Source organism: Oreochromis niloticus, linkage group LG19 (genome assembly GCF_001858045.2).
Source record: "Oreochromis niloticus isolate F11D_XX linkage group LG19, O_niloticus_UMD_NMBU, whole genome shotgun sequence".
NCBI classification, from domain to species: Eukaryota; Metazoa; Chordata; class Actinopteri; order Cichliformes; family Cichlidae; genus Oreochromis; species Oreochromis niloticus.
In genome coordinates, this window is record NC_031983.2 from 25,162,587 (window position 1) to 25,190,454 (window position 27,868).

The 27,868-nt window shown below is 42.2% G+C and overlaps 3 protein-coding genes across 3 annotated transcripts; 1 reads left to right on the forward strand and 2 right to left on the reverse strand.

Annotated features, from left to right (window-relative positions):
• Positions 1-27: 27 nt before the first annotated feature.
• gemin2 (gem (nuclear organelle) associated protein 2) lies at positions 28-3,440 on the forward strand. Its single transcript, XM_003445437.5, has 10 exons — positions 28-308; positions 460-544; positions 1,196-1,285; positions 1,433-1,492; positions 1,641-1,757; positions 2,154-2,198; positions 2,293-2,361; positions 2,601-2,711; positions 2,874-2,932; positions 3,114-3,440. Exons 1-10 carry the CDS (start codon positions 184-186, stop codon positions 3,151-3,153), a joined length of 801 nt encoding a protein of 266 aa, XP_003445485.1. The 5' UTR covers positions 28-183; the 3' UTR covers positions 3,154-3,440.
• A 1,627-nt stretch (positions 3,441-5,067) lies between these two features.
• On the reverse strand, positions 5,068-10,117 carry pnn (pinin, desmosome associated protein). The gene is made up of 9 exons (XM_003445488.4): positions 9,960-10,117; positions 9,466-9,546; positions 8,331-8,402; positions 7,911-7,986; positions 7,701-7,795; positions 7,478-7,553; positions 7,188-7,343; positions 6,770-6,908; positions 5,068-6,660 (listed from the first exon to the last, which is right to left on the reverse strand). The coding sequence occupies exons 1-9, from the start codon at positions 10,070-10,072 to the stop codon at positions 5,462-5,464; spliced, it is 2,007 nt and encodes a 668-aa protein (XP_003445536.1). The 5' UTR covers positions 10,073-10,117; the 3' UTR covers positions 5,068-5,461.
• A 2,732-nt stretch (positions 10,118-12,849) lies between these two features.
• Positions 12,850-27,811, reverse strand: fbxo33 (F-box protein 33). Its single transcript, XM_003445487.5, has 6 exons — positions 27,235-27,811; positions 24,527-24,637; positions 22,428-22,588; positions 22,134-22,342; positions 21,732-22,029; positions 12,850-21,236 (listed from the first exon to the last, which is right to left on the reverse strand). Exons 1-6 carry the CDS (start codon positions 27,666-27,668, stop codon positions 20,971-20,973), a joined length of 1,479 nt encoding a protein of 492 aa, XP_003445535.1. The 5' UTR covers positions 27,669-27,811; the 3' UTR covers positions 12,850-20,970.
• Between the last annotated feature and the right edge of the window lie 57 nt (positions 27,812-27,868).

Below are 27,868 nucleotides of genomic sequence, written 5' to 3' on the forward strand. Positions count from 1 at the left end.
ACGCGCGCACAAAGACGACGTCATCACTGTGCGTTTGTTTTGCGAGAGAGATGGCGGTCTAGTCTGGTTGTGTTTACTCTTGGTAAAAGGTTAGTGTTTTGGTCCGTTGCGAGTCCGTATTTTTAATTGAGCTTGACTGCTTCATTTAGCTAAAAGCTAGCCGAGCTTACACATTCAGTCACAATGAAGTCAGACGTAGAGGAGTTAATGCCGAGGCTGCTGCCCATGGAGTGTGGATCCGGTACCGGTGAGGACCTGGACCTAAGCGGACCGCCGAGAAACCCCCAGGAGTACCTCCGACAGGTCCAGTAAGTGCATCCCAACCTAAAGAACACACCTCTTATTAATACTCGCGTGTAATTAACTCTTAGATTCTCTTTGCCTGTTGTCTCTTTGGTGTGTTAATATATTAGTTGAGGTGGTCGTGCTGCTTCAATGAACTTTTTTCCTTTTGGACAGGCTGGAGGCTTCATTGTGCCCAGAGGTGGTGGTCGCTCAGATTGACCCAAAAAAACTAAGGAAGAAGCAAACAGTGAATGTATCTGTAAGTAAACTGAGAGGCAAATGTATTGAGACCAGTTGATGCTCCAGGTGTATGACAAATTAAAGAAAATTACAAACCCCTGACCTTGATAGTGAGAGGGTTCATTAGCTTTGTTACTGTGTGGTGTCTGCAAAACAAAGTATTTCAAGTATTTTTACCTTGATGTGAGCAGTCAGTCCCACTCATCATGCATGTGAATGGCCTAAAAATGTTGGGCTTTTAAATGATTTCTTTGAATTTTTCTTTTTTTTTTTCAGGATGGAATGATTTTAAAGCATTCACTTCAATAACCTTGAAAAACAAGAATTGGGTGCACAAGTTTTAATTTACTTTTGATTTTCTGTAATCCACAAAGAGTCAAAACATTCATACCCACGATGAGTGGATGGAAACTTCTGAGCACACCTGTATGAATCTTTCTCAGTATCGTTTCATAGTTTTCATTGCACAGTTAGAAATGAATGATAGGCTCTGAAAAATGTTGTGCTGTGTTCAATTTTTACGTTGATCATGTAAACAGTATACAGAAGTTCATTTAGCAAAGAAAAGAAGATGCTATACAAAATAAAACAAAATACATTTCAATAATGCATCACCTGTTCTGATTATTTCTCAGTTACATTTTTTGTGGGGTTGTTTTCTGGTTTTTAGGTGGCAGGGTGTCATGCTGCTCCAGTGGGTTTCTCCCCAAGTCTAAGATGGCAACAACAGCAAGTCAGCAATTTCTCTGAAATCAGACAGGTAAGAGCCTTTTTGCTGTTATGATATTATACAATAGCACAGCCTAACAGAATTCACTAAAACTTTTTGTAGGTCCAAATCCGCACAAATCTGTACAAGTGGATATTTGACAATTTATGAACTTTTACAACATTTTTTTCCCTTTAGAGTATCACAAGGCACAGGAAACACTGGACCAGCCAGACTCTAGATGACAACGTGCTGATGGTGATGTGATAATGTGTAAATTTGATGCTTCAGCATGCAATGCTTTCCTCTAATAACCTAATAAATCCCTCTGTCTTTCTCCAAGAGGCAAACTTGAAAACAGAATTTATGTTAAAATTTTATGTATGCGCGTATTTGTGTGTTACAGCCAAAGCTAACGGATGAGGAGGGTTGGAAGAGGTTTTGTTTAGGAGAGAAGGTCTATCTGGGCACTTCATCCACCCACACAGATGCAGAACAGGAGCCAGCACTGGACTATAGCAAGGTTATATATGTAATGGCTATATCTCAATGTTTTGTGTCATCATGAATACAATCTGTAAGATTTTTTGTCAGTAAAGAAGCTGTCGGTCATGTCTATCACCCATTGGATAATGAGGTTTTGAAACTGGACCTGACACCACACACTTACAAGTAACAACCTGTGATTGAAAATCTTCCTAATAATGCCAATAATTTAAAAAAAATCACTTCATTTTGTATTCAGTGTGAGCTGAAACTAGTGACTGAGTCATCAGGGAGTTGTGGGCCATTTTTCCACAGATTTCTATGTAAATGGAAGTGTTTTTATTTAGAGTGAAAGCACTTCTGCATCTGCATTACTTTTCAGACCCAAAATATGTCCTGCTCTATTTACCTCAGCATTTCTCTGTCTGTTCAGATGGGGTTCCCTCCCTTCCTAAGCATCATCAGCAGACTAAACCAGGTAAACGATCCCTCTGTAGACATTCAAGATGTTCTAAACCAGTCGAAGCCTGATTAGACGATGTGTGTGTTTGTGTTTTCCCACCTGTCCACAGTCCACAGTGCTGATGGTGTTGGAAATCCTCATCGGCTGGTTCGAGGAACGAGAATTTGTTCCACAGTTGGTGAGTCTGATGTATTAGCGACACATTTTTATGCTGGTTCCGAACTCCACACGCATTTATAGTGATCCTGTGCTGCATTCAAGATAGATATGAGCTGACTATGAATGCATTCCTCACAGATATCATGAAACCAAACATTTCTTCAGCCTCTGTCTTATGTTTCAGATATAGAAGGTGATGGTTTATTGGCTGCAGTTATTGTGAAATACTTGAGTTTGCAGTCTGTCTTCTTGTTTCAGGGACGCTGGTTGTATGCTTTATTGGCCTGCTTGGAGAAGCCTCTGTTGCCTGAAGCTCACTCATCCATCCGACAGCTCGCCCGGAGATGCGCCCAGCTCCGCAGCACGTTGGTAGGCCACAATCCTACCATCTCCTGTAAAGCACTATCTCTATGTGCTATCACTCCATGCTTGAAACGGCCACAGCATGCCATGTTTTTCTAGTTCTTTGTTGAGATTTGATGGGATTTTATTTACTCTGATAGTCTTTTCCCTGCTTGCATGACTTCACAGGACAGCCAGGAAGATGATAAACTGCCCGCCCTCAACCTGCTCATCTGTCTTGTTGCCAGGTAAGGTTCTCTGTATTTTTGTTATATGGAACTCTGTGTAAAGAGAGCCCCTTAAATGTTTTTTTTTTTTTTTTTTAAACCACCAGTGTCTAAATTGTTCAGGGTGATGATACCATTATATTGCTGTTTGGATGTGTACAGAGGATGCAGCTATACTTGCTTCCTTTTATTTTTACTGCAGGTACTTTGAACAGAATGATCTGGCAGATCAGCAGGAGTGAAGCCAACCTGATCTGTTTAACCTCACCAACATATGGAGGATTATATTGTTAAGTCTGGCTGCGGTGAAAGCTGAAGTCCGAAAACAAAGAGACTGGATTACAAAAACACATTTGTTTTTATTTGTAAGGTATTTGGTTACCTGCATAGAGCAGTGCTGGCACACGGGGACTACAAGCAAATGCAGCAGGATCAGGGCTACTTTTTCAAACAGGTTTATGCTTTTCTTTTTTTGTGAGTTTATATGTGTGTAATTTAGCTCTAAATAAAAATTTTCTATTATCCGTGATTTGTAAGAAAACGGTGTGTGTGTGTGTACATCATTGCTGATCATGTATATGCAGGTTCTCAGTCATCCGGTTTATTGTTATGGCCATGTCTTTTGGAACAATCATCACTGAACAGGTGTGGTGGCTAACGACACCAGCTATCAGCCACCTACAATACAGTCCCAGGCGCTTCAACCCCCTCTTCACACATTGCCTCAAGTGACCTTAATAGCTCATGATAGGGTGGGGCAAGGTCTCACACACTGGTTTCATCCATAATCCCAGGTGACAATGACGACTCTCACCTTGACTTGTGATGACTTGTGATCAATAATGTGTCAACGACCCTCAGGGGCATAATGCCCCACTAAGCGTTTAGTACCTGGAACTCCCCACCTGTTAAAGAAACTTTAAAGGAAACATCTTTACAACCATAAAGACGTCTTGTGGCCTTCTTTTCTCAAGCTAATTACACTTTTTGTGGTCATCAAGCTCTTGTAATCATGTCAAATAGATGCTTTAAAAGTGACAATTTAAAAATGACTTTAAACATGACAATTCCTCATGGATATACAGTGGAACAAAATATACTGCAATGATAGTCTGTCAAATCAGGTACACTTGGGTTCCTAATTTAAAAAAAAATATTTTCCCATATACTTTAAATGAAGCAACATGGACATAGTTTGCGCTCAATTCTGCATGTTTTGTAGGGCATGACAGATTGTCATGTCTCTGGATGTCTTCCTTTACTACATCCATGAATCTTCTCTTGAGGTCTCCTGGATTTCCTCCTTTGCAGCTCAGCCTTCAACATCTACCTCTACCCACTATATATGCTGTCCCTCCTCTGCACACTCCCAGACCATCTCAGGCTTGCCTTTTTTGCTCCACTTGTGTTGGTCACTCCCAATGAGTTTTCGCATTTTAGGGCTGGTTACCCACAAAATACACCAGATCTCTGGCTCTCTTCCACAGCACCTCTTTTATCCCTTCTTCCTTCTCTCACCCCAACCGGTGGCGACCGCCCCTCCCTGAGTCTGGTTCTGCCGGAGGCTTCTTCCTGTTAAAAGGGAGTTTTTCCTTCCCACTGTCACCAAAGTGCTTGCTCATAGGGGGTCATATCATTGTTGGGTTTTTCCTCTGTAAGTATTATTGTTGGGTCTACCTTACAATATAAGGTGCCTGTAGGCAACTGTTGTTGTTATTTGGCTCTGTATAAATTAAAAAAGACTGAATAGATCAAACATCTTCAGGGTTCAATTACATGCCTGAAAACTAATTCTGACCCCTCAAAAACCAAATAGCTCCGATTAGTAGTACTTGTTTTCTCTCACATTTCAGTTCCACGCCATTAAAATAAGCATGATTGTGTCTTTGTAGTACATGTATTTGAACTTAACCACTGTTGATGCTTCTCACATCCTTAGGAAAGTATAACTTGTATTTTGAGCAGGATCTTTGAACTGTGCAATGAACTGAAAAGTGTGATGTAAGAAGAATAATTCACACAAACAAGCATATTTTCACTACTTCAACTTTATTTTGAAGCAGATTATCAGTCATTAACCCCACCCCCCAAAAAAGTTTCAAAATCCAGTATTTGAGCAAATCACACTTGACATGGTTGAAAACAGTGGAAATAAATTGGAATAAACAGCGTTGTCACAACAACATGAAACAAAACTAACGTATGTGAATAATCACGTCTACCATAACCATCAAGAGCCCAGCCTCTTCATTATGCTTAAGATGAAAAATAGAACATTCACAACCTTCTTCACTGTTTCACAAAGACCTGTGTAAAGACCAAATCTGAGACTAAGGATGAATCATCTGGAATTTACACCTTTACTGTTTAAGGGGTTCAATTAGAGATGGACTCTTTTGCCTCCGAGTTAAAGATGGAGGAACTAGCCACCAGCATCGCCTCTTCAGACCCCCTTATGTCAAAAACTATTTTATGAGCAAACAATGTTGGAAGTAAATAGTTGGAAACTTATTTTCCATCAGTTTTTACAGAAGCTGAATAAGAACCAGATTAGCGTCGCTTGTCCTTCCTGTCTCTATCTTTATGCTCCCTATCGCTCCGGGATGACCTGCCCCTTCCTTCCTCGCTCCTCCTCTTCCTCCTCTCCTTCGATCCCCTCGAGTCCCTCCCTCCTCCGCCACTCCCTCCTCTCTTGTGGCTTCGTCTTTCGTCTCCCTTCTTCCTGTCCCTGTCTCTATCCGAGGGCCTCCTCTTGCGTTTGCCGCTGTCTCGGCTGCGGCTACGGCTGCTGCTGTTGGATGACGAGGATGAGGAGGAGGAAGAGGATGATGAGGAGCGGCTGGACCCGGAGGAGGAAGAGGAACTTCCGCTGGAGGAGGAGCCAGAGGAGGAAGAGGAAGAGCTGTTACTGCGACTGCGGCCTTTCCTCGATTCCTTTTCCTTCTTTCTCCCTCTGCCGCTGTCCTCCTTAGCTGGGGCAGTGACGGGGACCTCCTGGGAAGCAGGTAGTTTTTGTGGGGGTTCCTCCTGGGATTTCCCCTCCTCTGCCTGTCTGTCAACTGTGGAGTCCTGGACAGTAGATCCAGGGACTGTGGACACTTGTGCAGGCACACTAGGGGCTGACTGGGGTTCTGGGGTTTTAGATGCCCCGTGGGTCACAGGAGACTCTGCTGCTGGTTCCTCAGCAGCGTGGCTGGGCTCGGGCTGATGACTGGTGTTTTCGGCTTCCTGGCTGCTTACAGCTGGTTCAGAGGGCTTGCTGTCATGGAGATCTGTGGGCCCCTGCTTACTTTCCATCTCTACCGCTACATCCTTACCCCTTTCCTCCTTCTCTACTGCCTGCTCTACCTCCATCTCCTCTGACTCTGGACTCCCCTCTTTGTCTCCCTTCTCCTTCTGATCCTCTCCTTCCCGCTTCTCCTCACTTAACTCCATCCCTTCCTCCTCTTCCTCTACCTTTTTAGACACTTCCTTCTCCCCTTCCTCCATTTCCTCCTTCTCTGTCACCTTTCTATCCCCCTCCTTTTCCCTTTCCTCCTCCTCATCTTCCTCCTCCTCTTCTTCCATCTCTACATTGCCCTTATTACCTGTCACCTTGACTACCTGACCTGCTGGCTTACCCTCCTCCGGCTGCTCCGTCCCTGTTGCCGCTGTGTTGCCGTCCTGTTCGCGGTTTAGTTGTCGCCGGGGACGCGACTCCATCTTGCTGAGGTGTTCAGCAAAAGCCTCACGCCTCTCTTCAAACACAGCTGTTGAGAAGAAAAAAATCCTCATGTTATTTAGTAGACAGACCCCCTGTGAGTATATAACACCGCCACAACACTGTCAGTGCACTCCAGAAATAAAAGTCCCACTGACCATTTAGTTTCTTGGTGGATTCATCGAGGAGTTTTTGTGTTGCGGAGCACATTTTTCCAGGCAGGTAGAAGATATGAGGCTTGGTCTTTGTGCGAATGTATTTCACCAGGCGATTATTGTGGCTGGTCCACTCCTCTTGCTTTGGATGGAGGAAAAAAAAAAAAAAAAAAAAATCAATTTCACCTTTTTCTCAAATTGATTTTACATTTCCCATCATTCTAGCTACAAAAATAGGCTTTAAAAGACTAAGTATTAAATTAGATGTTTATCAAGTTACAATTTGGTGTGAAAATTAAACAGTGATAAATGAAATAGACATTTTAGTTTGGCCGAATCAGTAAGTCCAGTTTCATTAAAAATAAACAAAACTCAGCCACTTTCATGCTAGTCCCACTTTCAAACAAATACACTGTCTTACCAATTGAGCCAATTCCACTTTCTGCTCCAGAAGTCTCAGCTCTGTCTGCTTGGCTCTCCTCTCTTCAAACAGCTCCCTCTTTTCATTCTCCACCTTCTTTCTCTCAGCCTCAGCCTGAACCTCGAGCTTCTGCTCAATCTCAGAACGTCGCTTTTGCTGCAGGATGACAAACAGAAATATGAAGCAGAACAAGAAAAAAATCATGGAATTTATGACCTCATCAACACAGAAACCTATATTTTCAAAAATACTGCTCTCATAACCAAGCAAAAGATGAATCTATTCCTCACCTTTTCTGAAGAGACATTTGACTCCTGCTTGAATTTCTGTAGGGTCCCCATGAGCAGGCCGAACATGCGCCGATTCCTGACCAAGACAATACAAACACCACCATCACACACTTAATTCTCAGCTGTAGACACGTTTTGCCATTTGCCAGATGAAATTAAACTGATCATGGCTCAGACTATTTAGTAATCAAATCTGAATGTAAATCTAGAGTTTAAGAGCTACCTCTGTTTGCCCCTCTCATCCATGGTTTGGTCCTGAATGAGATCTCGGCGCGTTCTCTCTTTGGAGGTAGCTACTACAGACGACTGCAACGCCGGCTGAAGGAAGGACAAGAAGCAAATTGTTAGGATTTTTATCACTTCAAAGCAGAAAAAAAAAAAAAAACCCACTGTGAGGCAGCAAATACTGATCAAGTATTTTTGACAAAATTACCTTTTTGACATCATCGTCATCCTCAGCGTCGCTGTCGTGACGCATGTCCCTCCTGGCCCTCTGGTCCCCTGCCAGCCTGCAGCCACACAAAGATCAAATACTCATAAGAGATGGTACTTTGAAATCAAGACAAGGAGGGAAAAAAAAAAAAAAAAAAAAAAAAAAAGTACAGAAAGCTGAGAATTCATTCAATTAATGCCTTACATGTGCAGAAATGCTGTTGTACTTTCAGTCTGATACAATTTACTCTAGAAAACTTGTTTTAGTCTACATAACACCCCCCCCCAACAAGAAACATATTTTCTTATACTTGTTAAATAATCTTAATATTAATGAAGGGTTTCAGGTAAAATGTGTTACACAAGCTCCAAAACTAGAAACTACCCAATCACTATATTATATTTCAAGTCGAGATCTCACCTTAGCAGGGCTCCTTCGATGTCCCTTTGCTTGGCAGGAGGGCCGCCGCTTCCCATGTCTGAGAGACTGCGTCTGAGAAAGGACAAAGAGGAAAACTTTAGAGATGCACAGACTGAATTTTTTGCGGTTTAAATAATTTATTCTACCTTTTTTTGGAGAGACGCAAAGAAACTCCAAGAAAGCTGATTCCGTTCATCTGGACGTGTTGTTTTCAGTCAGAAATGCTTCACTCATCCAAGTGACTGAGCTCAGACTGAGCTGACCCTAGGTTTCCCCAACCTTTTAAACAGTTTATTTGCATAATGACCGAAACTACCGTTAAGGACCAACAATGGGTCGTGAGGTCAGTTTCATTGTCCTTAAGTGGTCATAGCACTTTGCATATTAAGTCACTTGAATGAGCAGCCAAAAGTTTTGCCCACTAAAAACAACGCCCTGATGAACAATCAACTTCCTGGGATTTAATTACTTGGATGATTGAGCATGCATCAAGACAAAAAACAACCATTTTCAAACCCTCTTTGAACATTTAACTGAAACAGAAAATGTGTTTCAACAGTGCTTCCTTTACAGACTGAATCATAAAAACATCAGACAAATGTGATTAACATTTATCCTCAACTCCATGTTTTTGTTCTTGGCTATAGTAGATGTGGATGGTTCACAAAAAAAACCAAACAAACCCCAAAGCAAATTATAACACAAAATGGGGCAGCTTCTCAGTCCATTACACTTTGTAAACCAAGCTACTTACTTAGTGAAAGTTACATAGTTTCTGCTTCTGATAATTAACTTCCCCGTGGCTATTAATATGAAAAAAAGCACAACAATTCCCCCTTTTAACGTCTAACTGATGAAATCAATATGATTATAAGTGCGCTATTGTGCAAATGGTCATAAACTACGCCTTGCATTCTGTAACCAGCAACAACCCAGTTCAAACCTTCACAACAAGGCTTATTTAAGAAGTGACGTGACGCCAAGTCTCACATTGAATAGATTGTGGAAGATGTGTGATTGGGGAAGGGGGGGGGGGGGGGGGGGGGGGGTACTGTTGTATATACTTTTCAGATCACCCACTAAAGTTGAAAATCTAAAGCTCTTTTTTTCCGAGATGGGGAGCGCAAAGATTTACCTGAGCAGGTTTATTCCTCTGCCTCTACCTCCTCCTCCAGGGCCTGCCATGGGGCCGCCAAGCCGACGGATCTGACCCGGCCTGCAAGCACAGGGGACACCGAGGTTAACACAAAAGAAAGAATACAGTCTGACAAATAAGACTCACTTTAACATTATGCGTTTGTGTTGCTGCAGAACCGTTTTATTATTAAGCAAGACAAAGTGATGTGCCGCCCGGACGACGCCTCCTGCAGGGCCTCGACTCTGTTCATCTACCAGATTTAATGTTCCAATTCAATATTTTAAGAAGTTACCAATTTGGTTAATTTTTATTCGTTTGATGCGAATAAATTAAGATGGTAAAAACATTATATGTGCGACACAAAACAAGGAGGCGGTGCTGTTTGCAGGTTAGCCGACCCACGCTAACTTAGCACACGTCGACTGAGTACAGCTCTTCAGCTTCACTCCAGGAACTCGCTAAAAAACTAAATAACCAGTTAAGCTTTTTACCTTGATTCATTAGGATCACGTCCGGTCAGTTTACGAATATTATCGTCCACATGCTTCAAACTTTCCTTGGCTTTTTCTAGCTGGTCTTGCAAACTCCGCACTGCCACCGCCATCTTGCTTCCAGTTAGCGCGAATCACGTGTTCGTCCTCTTCTTCTACTTCTAGACTCTTCTTCCTTTGCATCCTGTCTCTTTATCAACGCATCACCGCCACCCTCTGGTCAGGGATGGATAATGCTTACTAACGTGTATGTATTGGTTCTAAAATCGGGGGTGAAAGGTGTGTTTGCGTGTATCTGAAATAAAATTAATTTTCCCAGCCTTAGAAGGGTCTTTAAAGTTGATCAAACTAAATTCAAAGTAAAAATGTTGACAGAACAGTACAACACACACACTAAAGTACAAGGAAGCAACTGAAGGCAAGAAGCAGCGGATTATTCACCACTGCAGGACTGATCACATATCACAGTGTGTGCTATTTCAGCCAACAGTGCACCTATATCTTCTCTGAGAGTCAACTAAATGAAAAGCGTATTATCTAATTTCATAAGAAGACACATGGTTCAGTGTTATAGCCTCTTACTTCTGTAGAAGACAATAAATTAAGACCCTTTCCAGGTGGTGAAAAGTGCTATATGTGAAATGTTGTAAGAAGGCACAAAATATCTGTGAATCCTCAGAAGTCACAAAGGAATTAAACCAGAAGAAATGTATCACAATTTGCATAGAGCAAGAGGATTTACTTCTCAAGTTAGCATCAGCAGAATAAATTTAGACTTAAAACATCTGATTTGTATCTGTTTTTACTAAAGCTTCATGAGAGGTTTAAAAGATACAGACGATACTCTCGAGACTGGATTAAGGACAGGAATGAAGAAAGTGTTCTTTTATTTCACTCCTCCTGAGTACAGACACTCTTTCTTCTCCTGACAGCCAGATTCAGGGTGCCTGCCTGCCTCTTTTGATCTCTATCAGTAACTGAGGAAGCCGGCTCCGAGCTGCGAGCCCCGGATTGAAAATAAAACCCTTCTGAGTCCCGCTGTTGCAGCTCTTGCATATCAAAGTGGAAACCAAGCATCAAACCACAGCTGATTTCCTGGCTTTTAACAGTGTGCGCTACAATTCTGCTGATGATTCTTTCATATCATTCTACTACCAGTCCAATAACACTGATGTCATCATGCATTTAATTACACAACAGAGAACCCAGCCTTCTAAAACCCACTCCTCTGACTGTTGGTTGGGAAAAAAATGTGTTGTTGTTTCAGCTTAATTGTGAAATGCCACAATGATAATCTCCTTGTCTCATTATCCAGATGAGAACGAGCTCTTTGTCTGAGACCTGCAGCATTAGTGCAAAACAGTTATTCCTGTCCATTAATTAAAAAGCTTTTTAATTAACTTTACTGTTAGCAGACTGCTTTTTAGCAATTTGTGATGCATAATAGTACATTACAGTTGGGAAAGGCAACCCATAAAACATTTATTCCAACATATTACTAAAACTGAATTATGGCTCCACTTTCTTAGCTTACAGTAGGGCCGCTTGATGTGGTCTTCTCCTGCTGTAGTTCATATGCTTCAAGGTTTAATGTGCTGTGCCTTCAGAGAGGCTCTTGTGCATGCGTGGGTTGTAAAACCACGTATATCACCTTTCTTCTACATTCTGAATCTCGGTTTGAAGTTCAGCACGTTGTTTTGACCATGTCTACGTATCCAAATGGGTTGAATTACGTTCAGGTAAGATAGTTGTGTTTAAAGAGGTGTACCTAATGAAGTGGTAGGTGAGTGTATACTGACATGAGGGGCATTTTCTTGCCCGTTTCATTTCTGACATTGGCGTCTTCAAACTATGATTAAAATTATTGTTGGAAGACATTTTTGAGCAGATAAAAAGCAAGTCTGTGGTGACAGGCTGGTGTGAAATCAGTAATGTGGAAGCAGGAGAGCAGGAGCAGAAGGATATTGAAATCATCACAGGGGAATATTTTAACCTGTGAAATATTTTTTGGAGCAGGATTTTGCAGAAGAGCTAAAAAGGAGAGACACGTTTTTCTTGTCTTATGTTTTACATCTCTGGGCTTCCATAGATCCATTTGCAAGTGCTTTATGCTGTTTACTCAAAGGAAGTCCCCGTGGTGCGCTGCAGGGACTTCCTCTGAGTAAACAAAGAAATGGCAAAATAACATTGTGTAATATCGTTGTTCGGTGGGGAGGGACTTAACAAGTAAAGATGAGGAATTTTCTGGTGGGGGTGGGTGGGGCAGTTTAACATTTTCTTTACATTTGATTATTTCATCAAATTCTTCAGTGGCACTTTCTCACTTACCCACTCGACTGAGCCACATCAGATAGATAACAAAACCATTGAGGTGGGTTAACAGCTTTGATTATTGCATTAAATGGGTGACCTTAAAAGAAAAGGCAAGACCAAGTCGTCTTTTTCATCATCTCAGGAATCTTTTCTAATGCTTATGTCCATTGTAGGCGTGGAAATGGTTAATAACTGAGAAATGTCATTTAAAATTTGGTGAGTTGAACCCATTCAAAAAAAACAAACAACAACAACAACAAAAAAAAAAAAACAACCCAAAGGTCATGAGGAGCAGTTATTGTTTTTTTGCACTAACGGGTGTGGAGGTGTGAAAAAGACACAATAGGCTACTTAAAGACACACGGGAAACCAGTGGGTCATGTAATGTCCCTGCAGACTAATTGTGACCGAGTTAGTTTTGGGTCTACTTGACATTCATGCACAATAATGGTCTGGTTTGGTTTGATGATTGGAGATTGCAGAACGACAGACGACTTCTTTCCAATGCCAGTTTTTAAATGGATTTAAGGAAAAAAAAAAAAAGAAAAAAAAAAAAAAAAAAGACAAACGAAGCAAGTGACATTTTATTGTTTTTATTCACTGACTAAAAGAAGAGAAGCATTCATTCCACAATAATTCAAATCAACATTCGTCAGGTTGACCCCTCAAGTGTATGCCATCTGTCAGGTCAGAGGTTTTACATGGAGGTTTATAACATGTCCTCCCTTTTCTTCACCACAGAGCCATGGATCAACACTGTTCAATGATAAAATCTGTCCTCTTACTTCCAGAGGACTCTTTCCCTGCAGACTAATCCAAAAAACAGCTGGGATGAGTTCAAATATCACTTTTATGTGCCTTTTCTTATAGACATTGAGGGTAAAACTCGGTTTTGCTTGGTCTTAAAAATCCACAAGCCATTCTTTTAATCACACCTTGGTCTGTTTGACATAGCTCAGGTGAGTTACAGCACTGACTCGCTTTTAAAGCTCTGTGCAGAACAGATTTGGAAGTTTTTGTTTCTGAAATATGCTCTGTGGTACCTGAAGTCTGTCCAGCTGTGTTCTGGGTTCAGTCTGGTTCCCTGCTTACAGAAAGGAGGTAATAACCTGGTGCTATGTGCTCACGTTAACCGACACAGTCGCACAGGAACGTTACGCTCAGAATATTCAACATTAACGATGGTAAAACCATTTCTGCAAAAAACACACAACAACAGAGCTTCTGATTTACAAAGTCTGCGTGACTTCAGAGTATACTTCATGTTCATAAATTGAACCCGGACATGTGTTGCATAAGAGTATACCACGGTAATGCAGTGTTGATACCTATACAAATATGCACTGTGTGAGTTTAGATATCTATATAGTTTATATTTCTTCCTCTATGGTTTTTCTAAAGATGCAGCCGGGCGCCGTCAGCACTGCTTGTGCCCCCTTTGTGGCCACTAGTAAGACTGCTGTTATTGCAAACTGTCCTGATTTTAAACAAATGCACAACATTCGTACCACGATAAAACTGGGGCCATCTAGCCAGTCTCACAGAGACCAAGAGTGAGCCCGCCGTCACCGCTGCTGTCGCTGGGCTGGCTGACCAGAATCAAAAAGATCTTAAAACTAAACGATAAGATTTCAGAAATCATCATAAGGCCAAGTATTGTCATTGCAAGTTCTTATTAGTTTACATCTTCGCTTCTATTGTATGACAGTGAGAAAAACCAAATATAAAAATAGGAGGAAAAGAAAAAAGAAAAAGAGGGTGAGTGTGGATTATATGCATTCCTCTTGCATAGTTGTATTGCTGGACTGGGCAGCAGGCCTGCCTGCCTGGCTAATTAGGAGGTTTGGCTCTCCAGACTTGACAAGAACGACTTTGTTTACCAGCCAGAAACATCACAGCCACAGTAGCTGAGATCTAAATGGAGATAGTTGGCCGACACTGAGCATGAATATCTATCAGGTCCATGATACAGTCAGGCGCTGCGTGAATCTCGCCATGCACCAACGATACTGACAGAATTTGGCCAGGTTAATGCCATCAGTGCCATTTTGTTGTTTCGCCTCTACATCTACAGAGAAGCAAGTAAATGATAACACCATTACTATCGCACCCAGGCTGACAACATCATCATCATCATCATCATCATCATCAACATCAGCTGGCTGGAAAACTAAAAGCCGGAGTGTCCAAACTTCCTGTCAGTGCTAGTACATCTAGCCTCAAACACATCTACTTATCTCTGTTACAGGACTGATTTTATACCAGTGCAACGCACATCCAGTGTTTGTCTCCAAGTTACTGAAACACATCAGGATGCTAATCAGATTTGTCACATTCCTGCATGCGACCAGCCCTCTGTGAGCTCATTCAGTCCTGCATGTACTGGTAGTAGTCTGTGGTCAAAGCATTTCAATGAGAAAAAACAAACCTAAAAAAAAATAAATATACAACCTTGCTATGAGGAAACCCTGTCTCTTCATGTTAATCCTCCAGAAACATTGAACCAGCCCTGAATGTCTTTTAGGGAAGGCTTCAGGCCCACAACCATCTTACTACCTCTTTTTCTTAAGCTATTTAAGTTAAGTTTCATTTTCCAGAACATCCTGAGAGTCAACATCAGAAACCCTCGAGTCGGCATCGAGTCTAACCAACGATCAAAGTGGAAATGAAACTTGTGATGTGTGTCTCCCTGTGGCTCTGAGCCCGTGTTTAGGCGGATGCAGATTTGACACAGTCTGCTGCTTTGGTACTAAAATAACACACACTCATGACCCTGTCCATGTCAAGGGAATTAGTAGTGGCTATCACAGAGGTTTCATACCCATCCCTCTGTATAACAGGCTTGATTGGACAGTATATTTACAGTTCTGCAAGCATGCCACCAAGGCCAACTTTCTCAGATGGAGTGCATTAGAGGCCAGCTCTGTGGGTTCATTTAGGGGCCATTCGAGCCCAGTTATCTTCCAGGATTTCTCTGAATGCACATAACAGCACAAGAAAAAATAAAATAAGAAGCTAAATAATAATAATAATAAAAAAAAAAAAAAAAAAAAAAGAATAAAATGGTCAAAAGGGCTGCGGCCACTTGAATGTGCAGTAAGTGCTGGTAATGGTCTCCTGAATAACTGACATCCCATCACCCCTCCAGAGCCTTCAAACCTGTCATTTTTAATGGCAGGACTCATTAAAAATAAGGCTCTGCTAGCTTTGTGTCAGTCAAACAAACTCCGTCTGCACATGTTATAAAAACCAGCCCAGCACAGGCTTCTGTGCATCCAAAGTGAACATGCACCTCTGTGTCCTTAACACGTAGTCCTGTTCTTGACCTGCCAGACTGACTCAACATGTGAAACCACCTGATTCCACAGCCCTCTTTTTTTAGCACTGTGATAGTCAAGTTGCTTTTGTTCCCCCCCCCCCTCTGTCCTTTGTGACTTTGTGTACCGGACACAATATGGCCTCAGGATGCTGAAGCATGGCATCGCAGAAACACACATTAGAAACTCAATTTACCTCCTGAAATGAACAACACCCTTCAAAACCATTTCTAACTGTTATCACACCTCCACTCTGCTCAGACCAGCTGCTAATCTGGTGTGACTCTTCAGTTCTAGATGCATCTCTGATCTCTTCACACACAGACCATTCAAAGTAAAAAATATAGTTTATCTGTAGATAGAGTAATCTTCTTGCAGACCTTGGAGCAGTAAACTGTTTGCTTGTCAGACGGCCTGAGTGACACCTGCGTGGAATGTCCTGTTCCTAGAAGATCTCTAGCAGCAAATCACTTTGTAGCTCAGGACTAAACACTTCCCCTCAAACTTGACCTTGGCTACAGGCTTACCGGCCAAACACCACATCACATAAGACACACGGGCCTTTGTCCTCACTCTGCTGTCTTTCAGGGTGTAACTCCTCCTGGAAGCATCTGCGAGAGTGTTTAGTCCCTGACTTTACTGAGATTGAACCTTCTTAGTTTTACATTCACTCGTTCCTCACAGTGAAACAGACGATGGACAGGGGAGAGAAAGGAGGAGGAAAACTCCAGATCACTCTGCTTAAGCCTCTGTAGGAGTGTCCTGCACTGGACTGGACTTTAAGCAACATGCACTGTAGACCCTGAGTGCCGTTTAGAGGTAACACTGTACAAGATGTGCAGCAACGCTGATCCAATAATGCCTTAAAAACCCATATTCTTGTGTTTCTAAACACAGGGCACAGTCAATGACCAGACAGGAAGCCTTTTGCTCTTAGGTCTGCATTCACTCCAACCACATGGCGAGACTGTTGACATTTTATCACGTCCACAGTATGGTCCAAAGTGTAAGAAGGGGAGAGTTTGACACCAAACAGACTATTAATAGTCAGTGGAATAAACATAGGAAAAAAAGGAGTGGAGAAATATCAGAATAGTAGGAGGTTTAAAGGAGAAAACAATACTGGACCAGCCTCCAGTCAGCGTGTGTCTTCGTGGGCACTTCAGATAGACTTGTGTCTGGGTTAAGTTTGTTCCTCTGTGGTCTTTGGCAGCTAAGAACACAGCAAGGGTGGAGAACAGATCCAGTGACTCCTAATATTCTTTCAGCTTCAGGCCTGAGGTTTCCATCGTCGTCCTCCTTTTCCAAAAACCGATTGAACCCTGAGAACGAACGATTTCTGTTCCCGTTTCCCACTGCAGAAGAAGTGATAAGACTACACTGGTGAACACGAGCAAGCCTCCCCCTCTCCCCTACAAATACAAATACACACAGGCATGCATACAGTGCATGGGACTGCACAGCCAAAAACATCTTATTTACATATTTCTACTGCATACACGTGAAAAGCGGAGCAGAAAAATGAAGGCAGGATCCGAGAGGAATCAAAACACGATGACTGCCGAAACCTTCATCACTGCAGCTGTTAACGATTAAAAACTGAACTTATAATAACAGCTGCAACACCTAACAAAGCCAATATTTTGCTGACAGGTGAGGTTTGAAAAGCAGTGAGACTTCAGAGGCTTTCAGGCACAAGATGGCTCAATATTTAGCTATTGGCCACAATGCTGGACTGGTTGCACTTCTGTTTGACCTCTTGTCTCCTTGGAAGGATAAACCAGGATTTCTCTACACGTGCCTTCACTAAAATAGTTTTTTTCCCATTTCTAGTTTTGTGGTATAAGTATTTCAGCAAGCTAACAAATCTGAACTGTAATTCTGATTATCGGAGCTTAATCTCTGGTAAAAACACCATTCCTTCCTTTAATTTTGGCAGATAAACAGCCAAATCTAAGTTCTAGCATGAAGCCAATAAAAACTAGAGACTTGTGAAGACAGAAAACTGATGACGAAACGAGAGTGGAACAGCTTCTTAAAAATCTACTTGCTTATTTGAGGTGACCATTTACTTTGACATTACATTCTACTAAACACTGCCGTGATTTTTACACCTCTTACCTGGCTGACATCTACGAACAATACGAAGCTCTAACAGCTTTAACATCTTTCACATAAAAGAGATTTTAAAAAGAAGAAAGAAGGAGGAGCGTGGAGGAAGATGACATTAAAAACCAACACGTTTTGGTCTGAATGTGTGATGTTGGTACGTTTCCCCTCTGAGTGTTTGAGTGTACAGCGCTATTTACAACCACAAACAGCCTTTAAAAGAAACTCTTGGTATCAAAGTGCATTTATCCTGAGATATGAACCAAGGACTATAGAGATTATCATGGCTAAACCACCAAGGTCCCCTTAAACAGACAAGCAAACATTTGGTATCCGGGGCCGGTCGCTGCGATGAATTCATTCTGAAACTAGCAAAGTGCTGGCACACTGGTTCCATATCAGTCCATGGGGAAGAGAATAAAATCACTAAGGTCAACACTGTAAACTATAGACCCTGATATGGACCTTTACAGTGTGCAGTGCCATTGTCATCAACCTTTACAAATCCATGCCTGAGCTGAAGCCATTTGGGTGGGCAGCTTTTCTGACAGTGGCTCGTTTACGCACGAAAGTTGGGTGCATTTAAGTCCAACCCAACTTCCATTTTTCCTGTTAAAACCTCAACTCAGCTCAGAAAACTCCCCAATAGGACCTCATAACCACTCAGCAGTCACAACACTGTAGGATCACACTGCCATATTGGGCCCAGTAATCAACTGATGGTGCCCGTGTCTATCTGGAGTCATTTGGTCTATGGTGCCTTGCTTTAGCTGTTAACATTCATTTCATGTATTAAAGTGATCGCATTCACTTGAAAGCAGACAAGTAAAGACACTGACTTAATCAAAGTCATGCAATTGTGAATGAATGAGGACAAGCTCAGCCAGACCCACAGGGCCAAAGCATTTCACCCTCAGATGACCGACCATCAGTTCAAACATTAATTGGGCCCAGCAGGTCCCCTATTGACAGCATAGATTCATTTGAACCACCCCACAGCCTCTCAGTCCCTCACATCTACTGAAGATATAAGACACGTGCAGCAAGCAGCATGGTTGTACCATTCTTTAGTCTTTATCAACCATAATCTTTGAAAACAAATGTATGATTAGGTTTGCTGACCCCTCCGACTGAGGGTCTATCGGATGGCAAGATAAACAACAACATCAATAACAACTGTAGCCAGAAAACAAGGGGCTGTTTCAAAAGGCAACTGTGACTCAAGAGGAAATAATCCAAAGAAAATAAAATAAAAACAAAAGTTCTACTCACATTAACTGATTGTTTCACACAAGCTACACAACATTGCCACCACTGCTGGTCGTAGAGACATTAAAAGCCTACCTGAGACTGACAGAAGCAGCTTTCGTCACATGACCCGAAACCTTACTGTGCTGCTGCATTGAAGGAGGAAGAGGAAGAAGGGGGAAAAAAAAAGAAAAGAAAAGAAAAAGAAAAGAAGAGCAGTCTTGGCTGTCAGTGAAACCGACAATGTTAAAACTCAGCTATTCAGCAAGATCTGCCAAACCTCTGCTTCCAATAGTTATACAGTAAGCCTTCAATGGCTGGCCAACAGCGTCAGAAATGAATTAAGTTACATTCAATGCACCCATTCCCCCCCTCCTTGCTCTCAATCATGATTTGTTCCCCCTCAAAAAGAAAGAAGAGCTCTTCCTACCAACAGTACTGCTGCCATGACCTGTGTGGAAGCTGCTCCTGCAGAATACTGCTGCTGTTCTAACATGGCCTAACCAAGAGTTTGGAAGCTGTTACAAAAGAGATTACTTAAATCACAAATATACATATGGCATTATGGAACAAAACCCCATTTTCTCTTAAAAAAAAAATTAAAAAATATGAAGGACAACTTGAAGATGTTTTTGACCTCAGAGCCCTCCAGCTTCATGATTTTTGACTTTGTGTCATGCGTCCCTTCTGCATTCTTACAAACAACTGGAAGGCTCTGAAATCAGAAAGGCAGAGATATTCATCCTGAAAGTAGAAAAAGATTTTCTAGTTGTCGTTTTGTGATGAGCTGAATTTTGTAGTTTGGCCCTGAAAGTGAGTCAGAATACGGGGCTTCCCATTTAGCTGACGCTGAGGTTTCCCTAGAAAGTCAACAAGAGAGCAGGGTGCAAAGTGTGTTGGCGACAAGCATGTAACAATATTCTCCTCAACACCATTGGTAAGGATCTCAAAACCCCTAAACTATTTTGGCTTTGAGTCGACCCCCCCTCAATAATCATCAGTCATGGCGCTGACACGGCTGTTACATTAAAACTCACTAGCAGCAGCCACAGCCATTTCACAGTGGCGTTTCCCACCCGGCTGGCAAGGCTCTTGAACTAGTGGACAAGTGCACGAGATGCTCTTTCAGAGCGACAGAAGAAGCAGCTATGGTTGTGTTACCCAGGAAGTTACTGATCAGTAAGTTTATAGACTCCAGACAGATGGACACACAGCAATGGTTTGTTTAAAAAGATTAAAAAAAAGAAGAAAAAAAGAAAAGAACTAAAGCTAATAGCTTGTGGCTGAACACACAACCCTTCTTAAATCCCTACAGTTCATCACTCAACCCGCCTGCCTGTCCTGTTCTAGTAGTGAGCAGGATAATAATATATCTGTATTTAAATACACAAAGCCAATACAGGCAAGGGAACCACCAAGCAGGAAGAAGGAAAAAGAAACCCCAACTGGGTTATACAAAGAGCAAGGAGGGATGGAAACAGTCAAATTAAAAAACAAAGACCAAAGAAACAAATCAAAAGGTACATTACACAGATGCTCCAGAGGTTATTAAGGTGAAGGAGAGAGCTCTGAATACTTGTGGGCAAGACCAGACCAGACTGAGCCGAGCGGAAGCCGCACGCTGACCCACAAACTAAAACCTGTGAAGTCCTGCCAGCTGTCAGATCTCTGTGTGATATTCAAACCTAATGCTTTTCAGATTGTAATTAGCAATCCAGTTTTAAGTTAATACTCCTATCTGCAATATACATATATTTAAAACATCAGAAGCTGAATCCATTTTTCAAGCGACTGGCCAACTGGATAATAAGAGTAGCAAAGCAAGACAACGTCGAAAAATGGTCAGACTTAATTGTGGAAAAAAATTTTTAAAAAATAAAAACAATCAGCTCACGTCAGCTCACATAATTTATAAACCATTCTTAAACTCCACTTTAGATTTCTCGTTTGGTCTTGCACTCTGTTGGTCTGGTCTGGTCTTGACACAGTTTAGGCTGTGATGTCTTGGGTTTTCCATCCTCTGTCTACATGCCCATGCTGAAGGCGCGCAGCTCATGGTGGAAGTGCTGGGTGGGTTCGGACAAAAACACGCTGGAATCCAGGCAAGGCTGCCAGACACGGCCGAGGCCCAGAGAAACCTCCTTGACCAGGTTGTGGACCGGGTCGCCCTCCATGCACACCGACTGGTCTGGATCAAAGTCGATGCTATCCTCGGAGACGGTCAGGACACGGAGACTGGACCCTCGCAGCCGGGAGATGGCCACCAAGTTATGGGACCACACAGTGTAACCTAAAAGGATCAATCATTCAGATTTCAAAGCTAATAATGAACATGTTTTGCAGATTTATACTCGACACAAACCATACCAACTTGTTTTTAAATACGGCCTACAGGAAGACAAGACTGCCAATGAACTCTGCAGTTACTTTACTGCTGGCTTCCTTCAAGCTACATTAGCTCTCCTGTTAGCAGCCAGTGCACTGCTGCTGATGCGCAGTGTAGTAAACGTACCACTGAATTAAATAATAGTCTGTAGACTGGCTTTTTTTACAAAAAAAAAAAAAAAAAAAAAAAAAAAAAAAAAATCATTATTCAGCTTTTTCAGGGATGCAATCTAAAAATATTGGACTGTTGTATCCACAGTCACAACAGTAAGTCCACAGCTTGCTGGATTGTTTAGAAAACAGTCACTACAGGCCTGTTTTGTATGGAACTATTACCACCGGCCACACAGATCTGACCAACTACAGCTCACATTCTATCAAAGAAACAAACTGAACTCACCATGTATCACGAGTACAGCCAGCTGAGTACATCTCCATGCCAAGAGGACCAAAGGGTCTTCGTTACGATTGATGCTGAGGTCAGGGAAGTCAGGGCCATCCCTCAGGAGAAGGAAGTGAGTCAGCGTTTTGTTGTACTGCTGGGAGATGAGCTCCAGTGTGGCATCGGTCACCGGCATGCTGTAACTGTCGAGGTGAAGTCGCTCGAGGGGAAGGCTCGGCTTTAGGACCCTGAGGAGCTCAGAGCTGTCGACCTCCAGGGCCATGACGTACACTCGCAGGTTGGCGCTTACACGAACCTGGGGAAGACCACGTAAACTTACTGATATGCTACGATTTACTAAATGCACAGAGCCTCAATTCAGGATGAAATAAAAGCCACAATACAGAATCACAGCAGTACCAGTGCCTTCCAGTTATCCTCTGTAGCGGTCCCTTCTAATGATTTAAACTCCAGGGTGGCCCCGTTGAGCAGCAGGGAGAGGCGATGAAGTGGAGTTCGCCGTGGAGATGCCAGCAAACCACAAAGCTCAGATGTAAAGTCAGTAAAATCGAGAGCCAGAGAATGAAGGTTAGAGAGGCGATCCAACTCAGATGGGGAGACGAGGGGCCCTGAGGGAAATTCAGAGGAAAACTTTCAGTTATTCGGCATTACTGTCACAAAATGTTTACAAACTATATGACGTAACAGACATACCTAGCTGATGGTCCAGTAAACTTAGGTGCTGCAGGGTCTCAGCTGAAGGATTGGACAGGCAGGATAAAGAACAGGGAGTCACCAGGCCCAGCATGAAGCTACAAGACAGCCACCTCAGCTGCCTGCTGTTGGAGAGGACCTCCATAAACAACTGTTGGATTCTATTAAGAGGCAAAGAAAGATCATTTAAATAAACCAGAATGACTACAGCGGCCGTCAAATCTGGTTTAAAAAACAAAACAATCCCCCAAATCATTCCTGACAGTGGAGTGAAGAAAGAAAACATCATCAGGGTATATACACTTTCAAAATGTGCTGACTTTATGTGTTTAAATGTAAGCCTAAAATGGATCTATGGTAATGATGTGCAAACAATTTCGACACACACACACTACAATCACACTGGTGGAGCTATGCTCAGCAACTTGGTGCATTTCACTCAGTGTTTTATGGCCAATTGTGTCTACAACACAAACCACATAGAGCACAGAAGCTACACTGAATGCACTGAAATCTCATTTTTATTTAAACATCACTTACTGAACTACTGCTCAGCTGCAAAACAAATCCACAACAGCTGCTCTGAATGAGACAAAAAGCTATCAAAGCTGGCAGTGATGTGTATGTTACTCTGGAAAGCCAGTGGTCCATGTACTCTGTAAGTTAAACTGATATTAAAACACCTGACACAAGCACCAACCGGCCGACTATGAAACTCCTCGCCAGTTAAGTGAATGCTATTGATCATACTGTTACAGTGGATCACTCTGCTGAGGAATCTGGGACCCTTGCATTCATGTGGATGTTACTGTACATCAGTAAAAACTGCAGCTGGACAATACGCTCTGGACCCCAAGAAACAAAAACAAGTCACTGCCCTCATCCTCTAAATACCCTAAGAAATCCCATGTACATGCCCCAAAGAGTGAGAGCTGTCTGGGAGGCATAATGGACACAAACACTGTAATAAAAAAACGGGGTTGTGTGACCTCCTTCATAGTCCACTTCTCACCATTGAGACAGGGAGTGGCTCTACATGTACGTATCAGAGCAAGGCTATCCATCATCCACCATCCACCATAATGTGTGTCCCAAATACAAAAACACTCCGAGCATGATGGGAAATAAATAAGAAATAGCAGCAGGAGGGCCCAACTCAAACGCAATGACTGATTCAGGCTGCTGCAATTAATAAACACAAATGGACAGAACATATAAAACTGGATTCAAGTCATAACATTTTCTGTCTTTTTACTTTAACCTATCATCAATCACTGACTGGCTTAGCTCCCTGTGCTGGGCCACCTGTCAGTGACCATCCAGGTGGAAAAGTTATAATATCCTCAGAATTGTTATGCAGGGGGAAACTATATATTTCAAGACAGGGGCTTTTCTTCCAAGCTGTAAATATGCTTCTTAAAGCTGTGAAGTTGGCCATTTAAAAATGGAGTCTATTGGGACTGATTTGCTTTTGGAGCCAGCCTCAAGTGGCCAGCATTTTTGGCACTTCTGCATTGGTTTAATTCATTTGCTGTCTGCTCAGTGCAGAGGTGTGTGCATGCATTCAGATTTGATGGGAATCAAAATTTCCCATCAGGGCCGATATACGTAGATGTCAGATACTGGGTTATGTAAACGACCACTATTTAAAGCCCTCAGTCTCTTAAACACCAACAACACACAAAAACAAACGCTCCCTTTGCAGAGAGTCAATGCTTTGTAATAACACTCACAGTTTTCCAGCAGGAAACCAGACACACACTTTGAGTGTTTGACGTGGACGAAGACTGTCCTGTGATGAAAAACGGTCTTTTCTTAATTTTGTAAATTAACTGCCCTTTCGAGACACCAAACACCGCAGACTTTCCATTACAACAAGAAGATGCAGTTTTGGAAATATTACTCATTCACACCCACATGCAGCTTTAATTATCACATTTTTTTTTTTTGACCATGTTACCAATACAATACTAGCTGCATTCTTATAAAACCTACTAAATTTACATTGCAAACACTCTCTCCAAGGATAGAAACAGCCACCAAATCCAGTTCAGTCATTTCAGTGAAACCTGTTTTCATGCTTCGATGCTGTGTCTTACTCATTGATCTTTTTGTCCCCCTGGTGGATTAGATGCAGGTGAGAGCTGTCTAGTAGTCCCTCTTGCTGGAGAATGAAGGTGTCTCCATACAGACTCAGCTTCTGCAGATTTCTGAATAGACAAAGACAGGTACAGTTAGAAAAAATTTGCAGTTATTACTAGAACACCTGTATCAACAGCAGCAAGTCCGATGAGTCATCCGATCCAAACAACTTTACAAAAAAAAAAAAAAAAAAAGGTTTCACCTGTTAAACAAACTGCAGCCATTTTGTTCAGTGTAATTTAGTCCCCACTTCTCCCAAGCTGCTTTCTATCCCGCACAGAATTATGGCTGCCCTGCACTTTCCTGCAGTGCTGTTGAAAGCCCTTTATATCCTGGCACCCAAAATAGATTGGCAAAGATCAAGCAGCAGTGTATATGCCAAAGTTGATTCTTTCAAACACTGATGCAGTCAATGTAAGCATAGTGGTCACAATGCAGCCAATTACCTTGTTTCAAACAGACGATCTACACCTCTTTTGATAGTAATGTTTGGAAGATCACCAACATAAACATAGCGAAAAGCAGAAAGGACCAATTTCTTTATAGGACCGGTTACAAACATAAGAGGGAAGGGCAGGTTTATCGGCAAATAGGATGACATTTACTTTCACATCAGTGTTGTTTTGGCTAAATGAACCAACAGGATTAAGAGGCAATAGATTTGTTCTTGTTACAAAAATATTGGAAAATTTACATTTTAACATTTTAAGCCATTTTATCACTTCAGTTTAATTTTAATTTGGTCAGACATAAGTTAAAATCAAATAACTGCAAGTGACAATAACATGTATATGAATATCTTAAGAAATTAGTTAACACAATTATTTTTACTGTTTTCATAATGATTGTGCTTAAAGTCAGTATCTCTATGAATGATGATGACGACCTTTAAATAGTCCAACAGTACAACGACACAATACACCAACAGCCATTACATTATAAACAAATATGAACGTTATCTGGGTGATGTGCAGTCTTCAAATAATAGTCAAACAGGTTCCATTAACCCAGAATTTCATAATTAGTGCATCCCTACAATTAACACTTAGCAAAGTGCAATTATTTATTGATAACAATTCTTGTTGTAGGCCATTTTCTCAACATTTTTAAATGTCCGAATTAGCCAACTCAATACTGATGGGAACATATCCCCTGCATAAGTGTCGCACATGCACCAGTTCAACCACAAGGGTTTCATACAGCCGAACATGGCACAGGCGTACCTGCGAGGTGAAGCGCATATTACCTTTGATGTACCCACTTCCTGTGTATCAGCTGAGAGTTCAGGTTTATGGGCTCATGTGCAGCTACTTAGTGCCCTTAGAAAGAAACAACAACTTGTCTGTTCTCATTATTCGGAACATACGTCAGTGCTGGTGGAGCTGGCTCAGCGCACTAAATGAAAGGGTAAAAAAACAAAAAACGGGCTTTTCATTACCCGATAGCGAGCTCTGAAGTTAGAGGTTGTAGTCCTGATCTTTTCAAAACTACCATGCACAAAAGAGACCATGGTTCTTAGATTCTCATAATGCTTCATCACCATGATGAGATCAGTGGAAGAAGTTCATCCATTTCAGTTCTGCCCACAAAGCCCACTTTCACAATTCTACATCTGGATGAACCTAAATTTGTCACATTTTAAAAGTCTGTTTGAATAAACAGGTGTCCGGAAGTGGCTTACTACAGATAGATCATTATTGGTGTCTATATGTTGCCTGATACACACTGATAGTCAGTGAAAGTGTTGTGTAGGAAGTGGGAGAACATCCTTCCTCTGCTGCTGAAGCTTATACAAACAACAGCCTGTTACTGAACTGAAACGTTATAGTTAAAAGACAGCATTGGCACCAAATGCAACTTTCTGGATCTAGCTAGTAGAGCTGTATACCAGCAGGGAAGTAGGAAAAGGGTTAAAGTTGTCCTTAAACTTAAACAACTTTAAAACAAACAAAATAATGTCAAATATTTCAACCCCTTTAGTAGGATTAAGATAAAGCAACCAGTTTTGAATGCCAGCATCACAAAACACTGTAAAGAAGGCGGGAGAAGGTGGAAAAAGGTGTGACACAGCTGCACCAATGAAATCTGAAGCGTTAACAGAGCCAAGTTTTTACAGAGTAGGAGAAATTATCCTGTGTGTGTGTGTGTGTGAGAGAATATAAGTGATCACATCCTACAAACGGACAACAGGCTAAATACATCCACACACTGTATATTTGTGTGTGTGTGTGTTTATGTCAGTGCTGATATCAGCAAGTCACAGCCAACAAAGCCTTCTAGCCTCCACCAGTGCTGCATTGTACCTGCTGCTATGGAGAGACCATAATGAGAAGTGTAAAATAGGACAGGTGACAAAAGGCATGCAGATGCCTCGCACATGCACCACCATTTAATTTATGCATGCAAAGCTGTCCTTAATAAACCAACAGTGCCTCCATATACATAACGCTTGCTGCCACTGCAAAGACCTGGCATGATTACGTAACTCCTAATGCCAGGGTTTGTTTATAGCTAACTGAGCTAGCCAGTTGCTAGCCACTGCGACGCACCTAAACCCGAGAAATTTAAAAAACAAAATAAAACAGGGCGAACATGTCAAGCGAATTTTTCACTCCAATTAAAAATATCAAAGCAGACATTTCCAGAGGTTATTTTCTAGTATTACCTATTGTTTCGGATGCTGGTGAACACACATAACACCTGGTCCAAGTAGGTGGCCACGGCGTCCCTCCATCGCTCCTTGTGCTGCGCGTCGCTATCGGGACCCGGAGGCTGGTCCATCCTGGCGGACGACGGGTCGCTGTTCAGATGGCTAAGGTTTCCTTCCACCGGTGCGAGCTCCAGCTGCAACTCTCGCACAAAAGAGCCAAACTTTCGCATAAGGAACTCAAGCTTTGGGGTTTCGTCGGAGCTGGAGCATCCACCGCCACCTATTCGCAGTTTGAGCTCGGTCCACAGCGCGGGGTAGAACAGACACTCCCTCCAGCGAGAGCACACAGCCGAGGCCCGGAGCTTGTCTCGGTCGGACAGAAAGGAGAATATGTGGACAATAAGCTCGCTGGGCAAAGCCATGGCTCCGACACCCCCGCACAGAGCCATGGCGAGCTAAAAACGGCAAAAGCTGCTGTCGAAAAACCAACCAGACGTAAACGAAATGCCACAACCGTTTATTAAAGCGACGAGGTAGCAGCTGCGAATATAAGCGACGCTTCTTCCTCTCGGTGAAAACAAACCGTTTTCAGCGTTGCCTTCAATACTACTGGAACGTACCACTCCACCGAACTACACGGGGACCGAAA

Coding starts and splice junctions, on each gene's coding strand:
- gemin2 (XM_003445437.5), top strand. CDS start 184: ATGAAGTCAGACGTAGAGGAGTTAATGCCGAGGCTGCTGCCCATGGAG. Junction 1,758..2,153: donor CAGCACTGGACTATAGCAAG/GTTATATATGTA, acceptor CTGTCTGTTCAG/ATGGGGTTCCCTCCCTTCCT. Junction 2,362..2,600: donor GAGAATTTGTTCCACAGTTG/GTGAGTCTGATG, acceptor TTCTTGTTTCAG/GGACGCTGGTTGTATGCTTT.
- pnn (XM_003445488.4), bottom strand. CDS start 10,072: ATGGCGGTGGCAGTGCGGAGTTTGCAAGACCAGCTAGAAAAAGCCAAG. Junction 8,403..9,465: donor AGAGGAATAAACCTGCTCAG/GTAAATCTTTGC, acceptor GTCCTTTCTCAG/ACGCAGTCTCTCAGACATGG. Junction 7,344..7,477: donor CAAATGTCTCTTCAGAAAAG/GTGAGGAATAGA, acceptor GTCATCCTGCAG/CAAAAGCGACGTTCTGAGAT.
- fbxo33 (XM_003445487.5), bottom strand. CDS start 27,668: ATGGCTCTGTGCGGGGGTGTCGGAGCCATGGCTTTGCCCAGCGAGCTT. Junction 22,589..24,526: donor GGGGACAAAAAGATCAATGA/GTAAGACACAGC, acceptor GCCTCTTAATAG/AATCCAACAGTTGTTTATGG. Junction 22,343..22,427: donor TTTACTGGACCATCAGCTAG/GTATGTCTGTTA, acceptor AATTTCCCTCAG/GGCCCCTCGTCTCCCCATCT.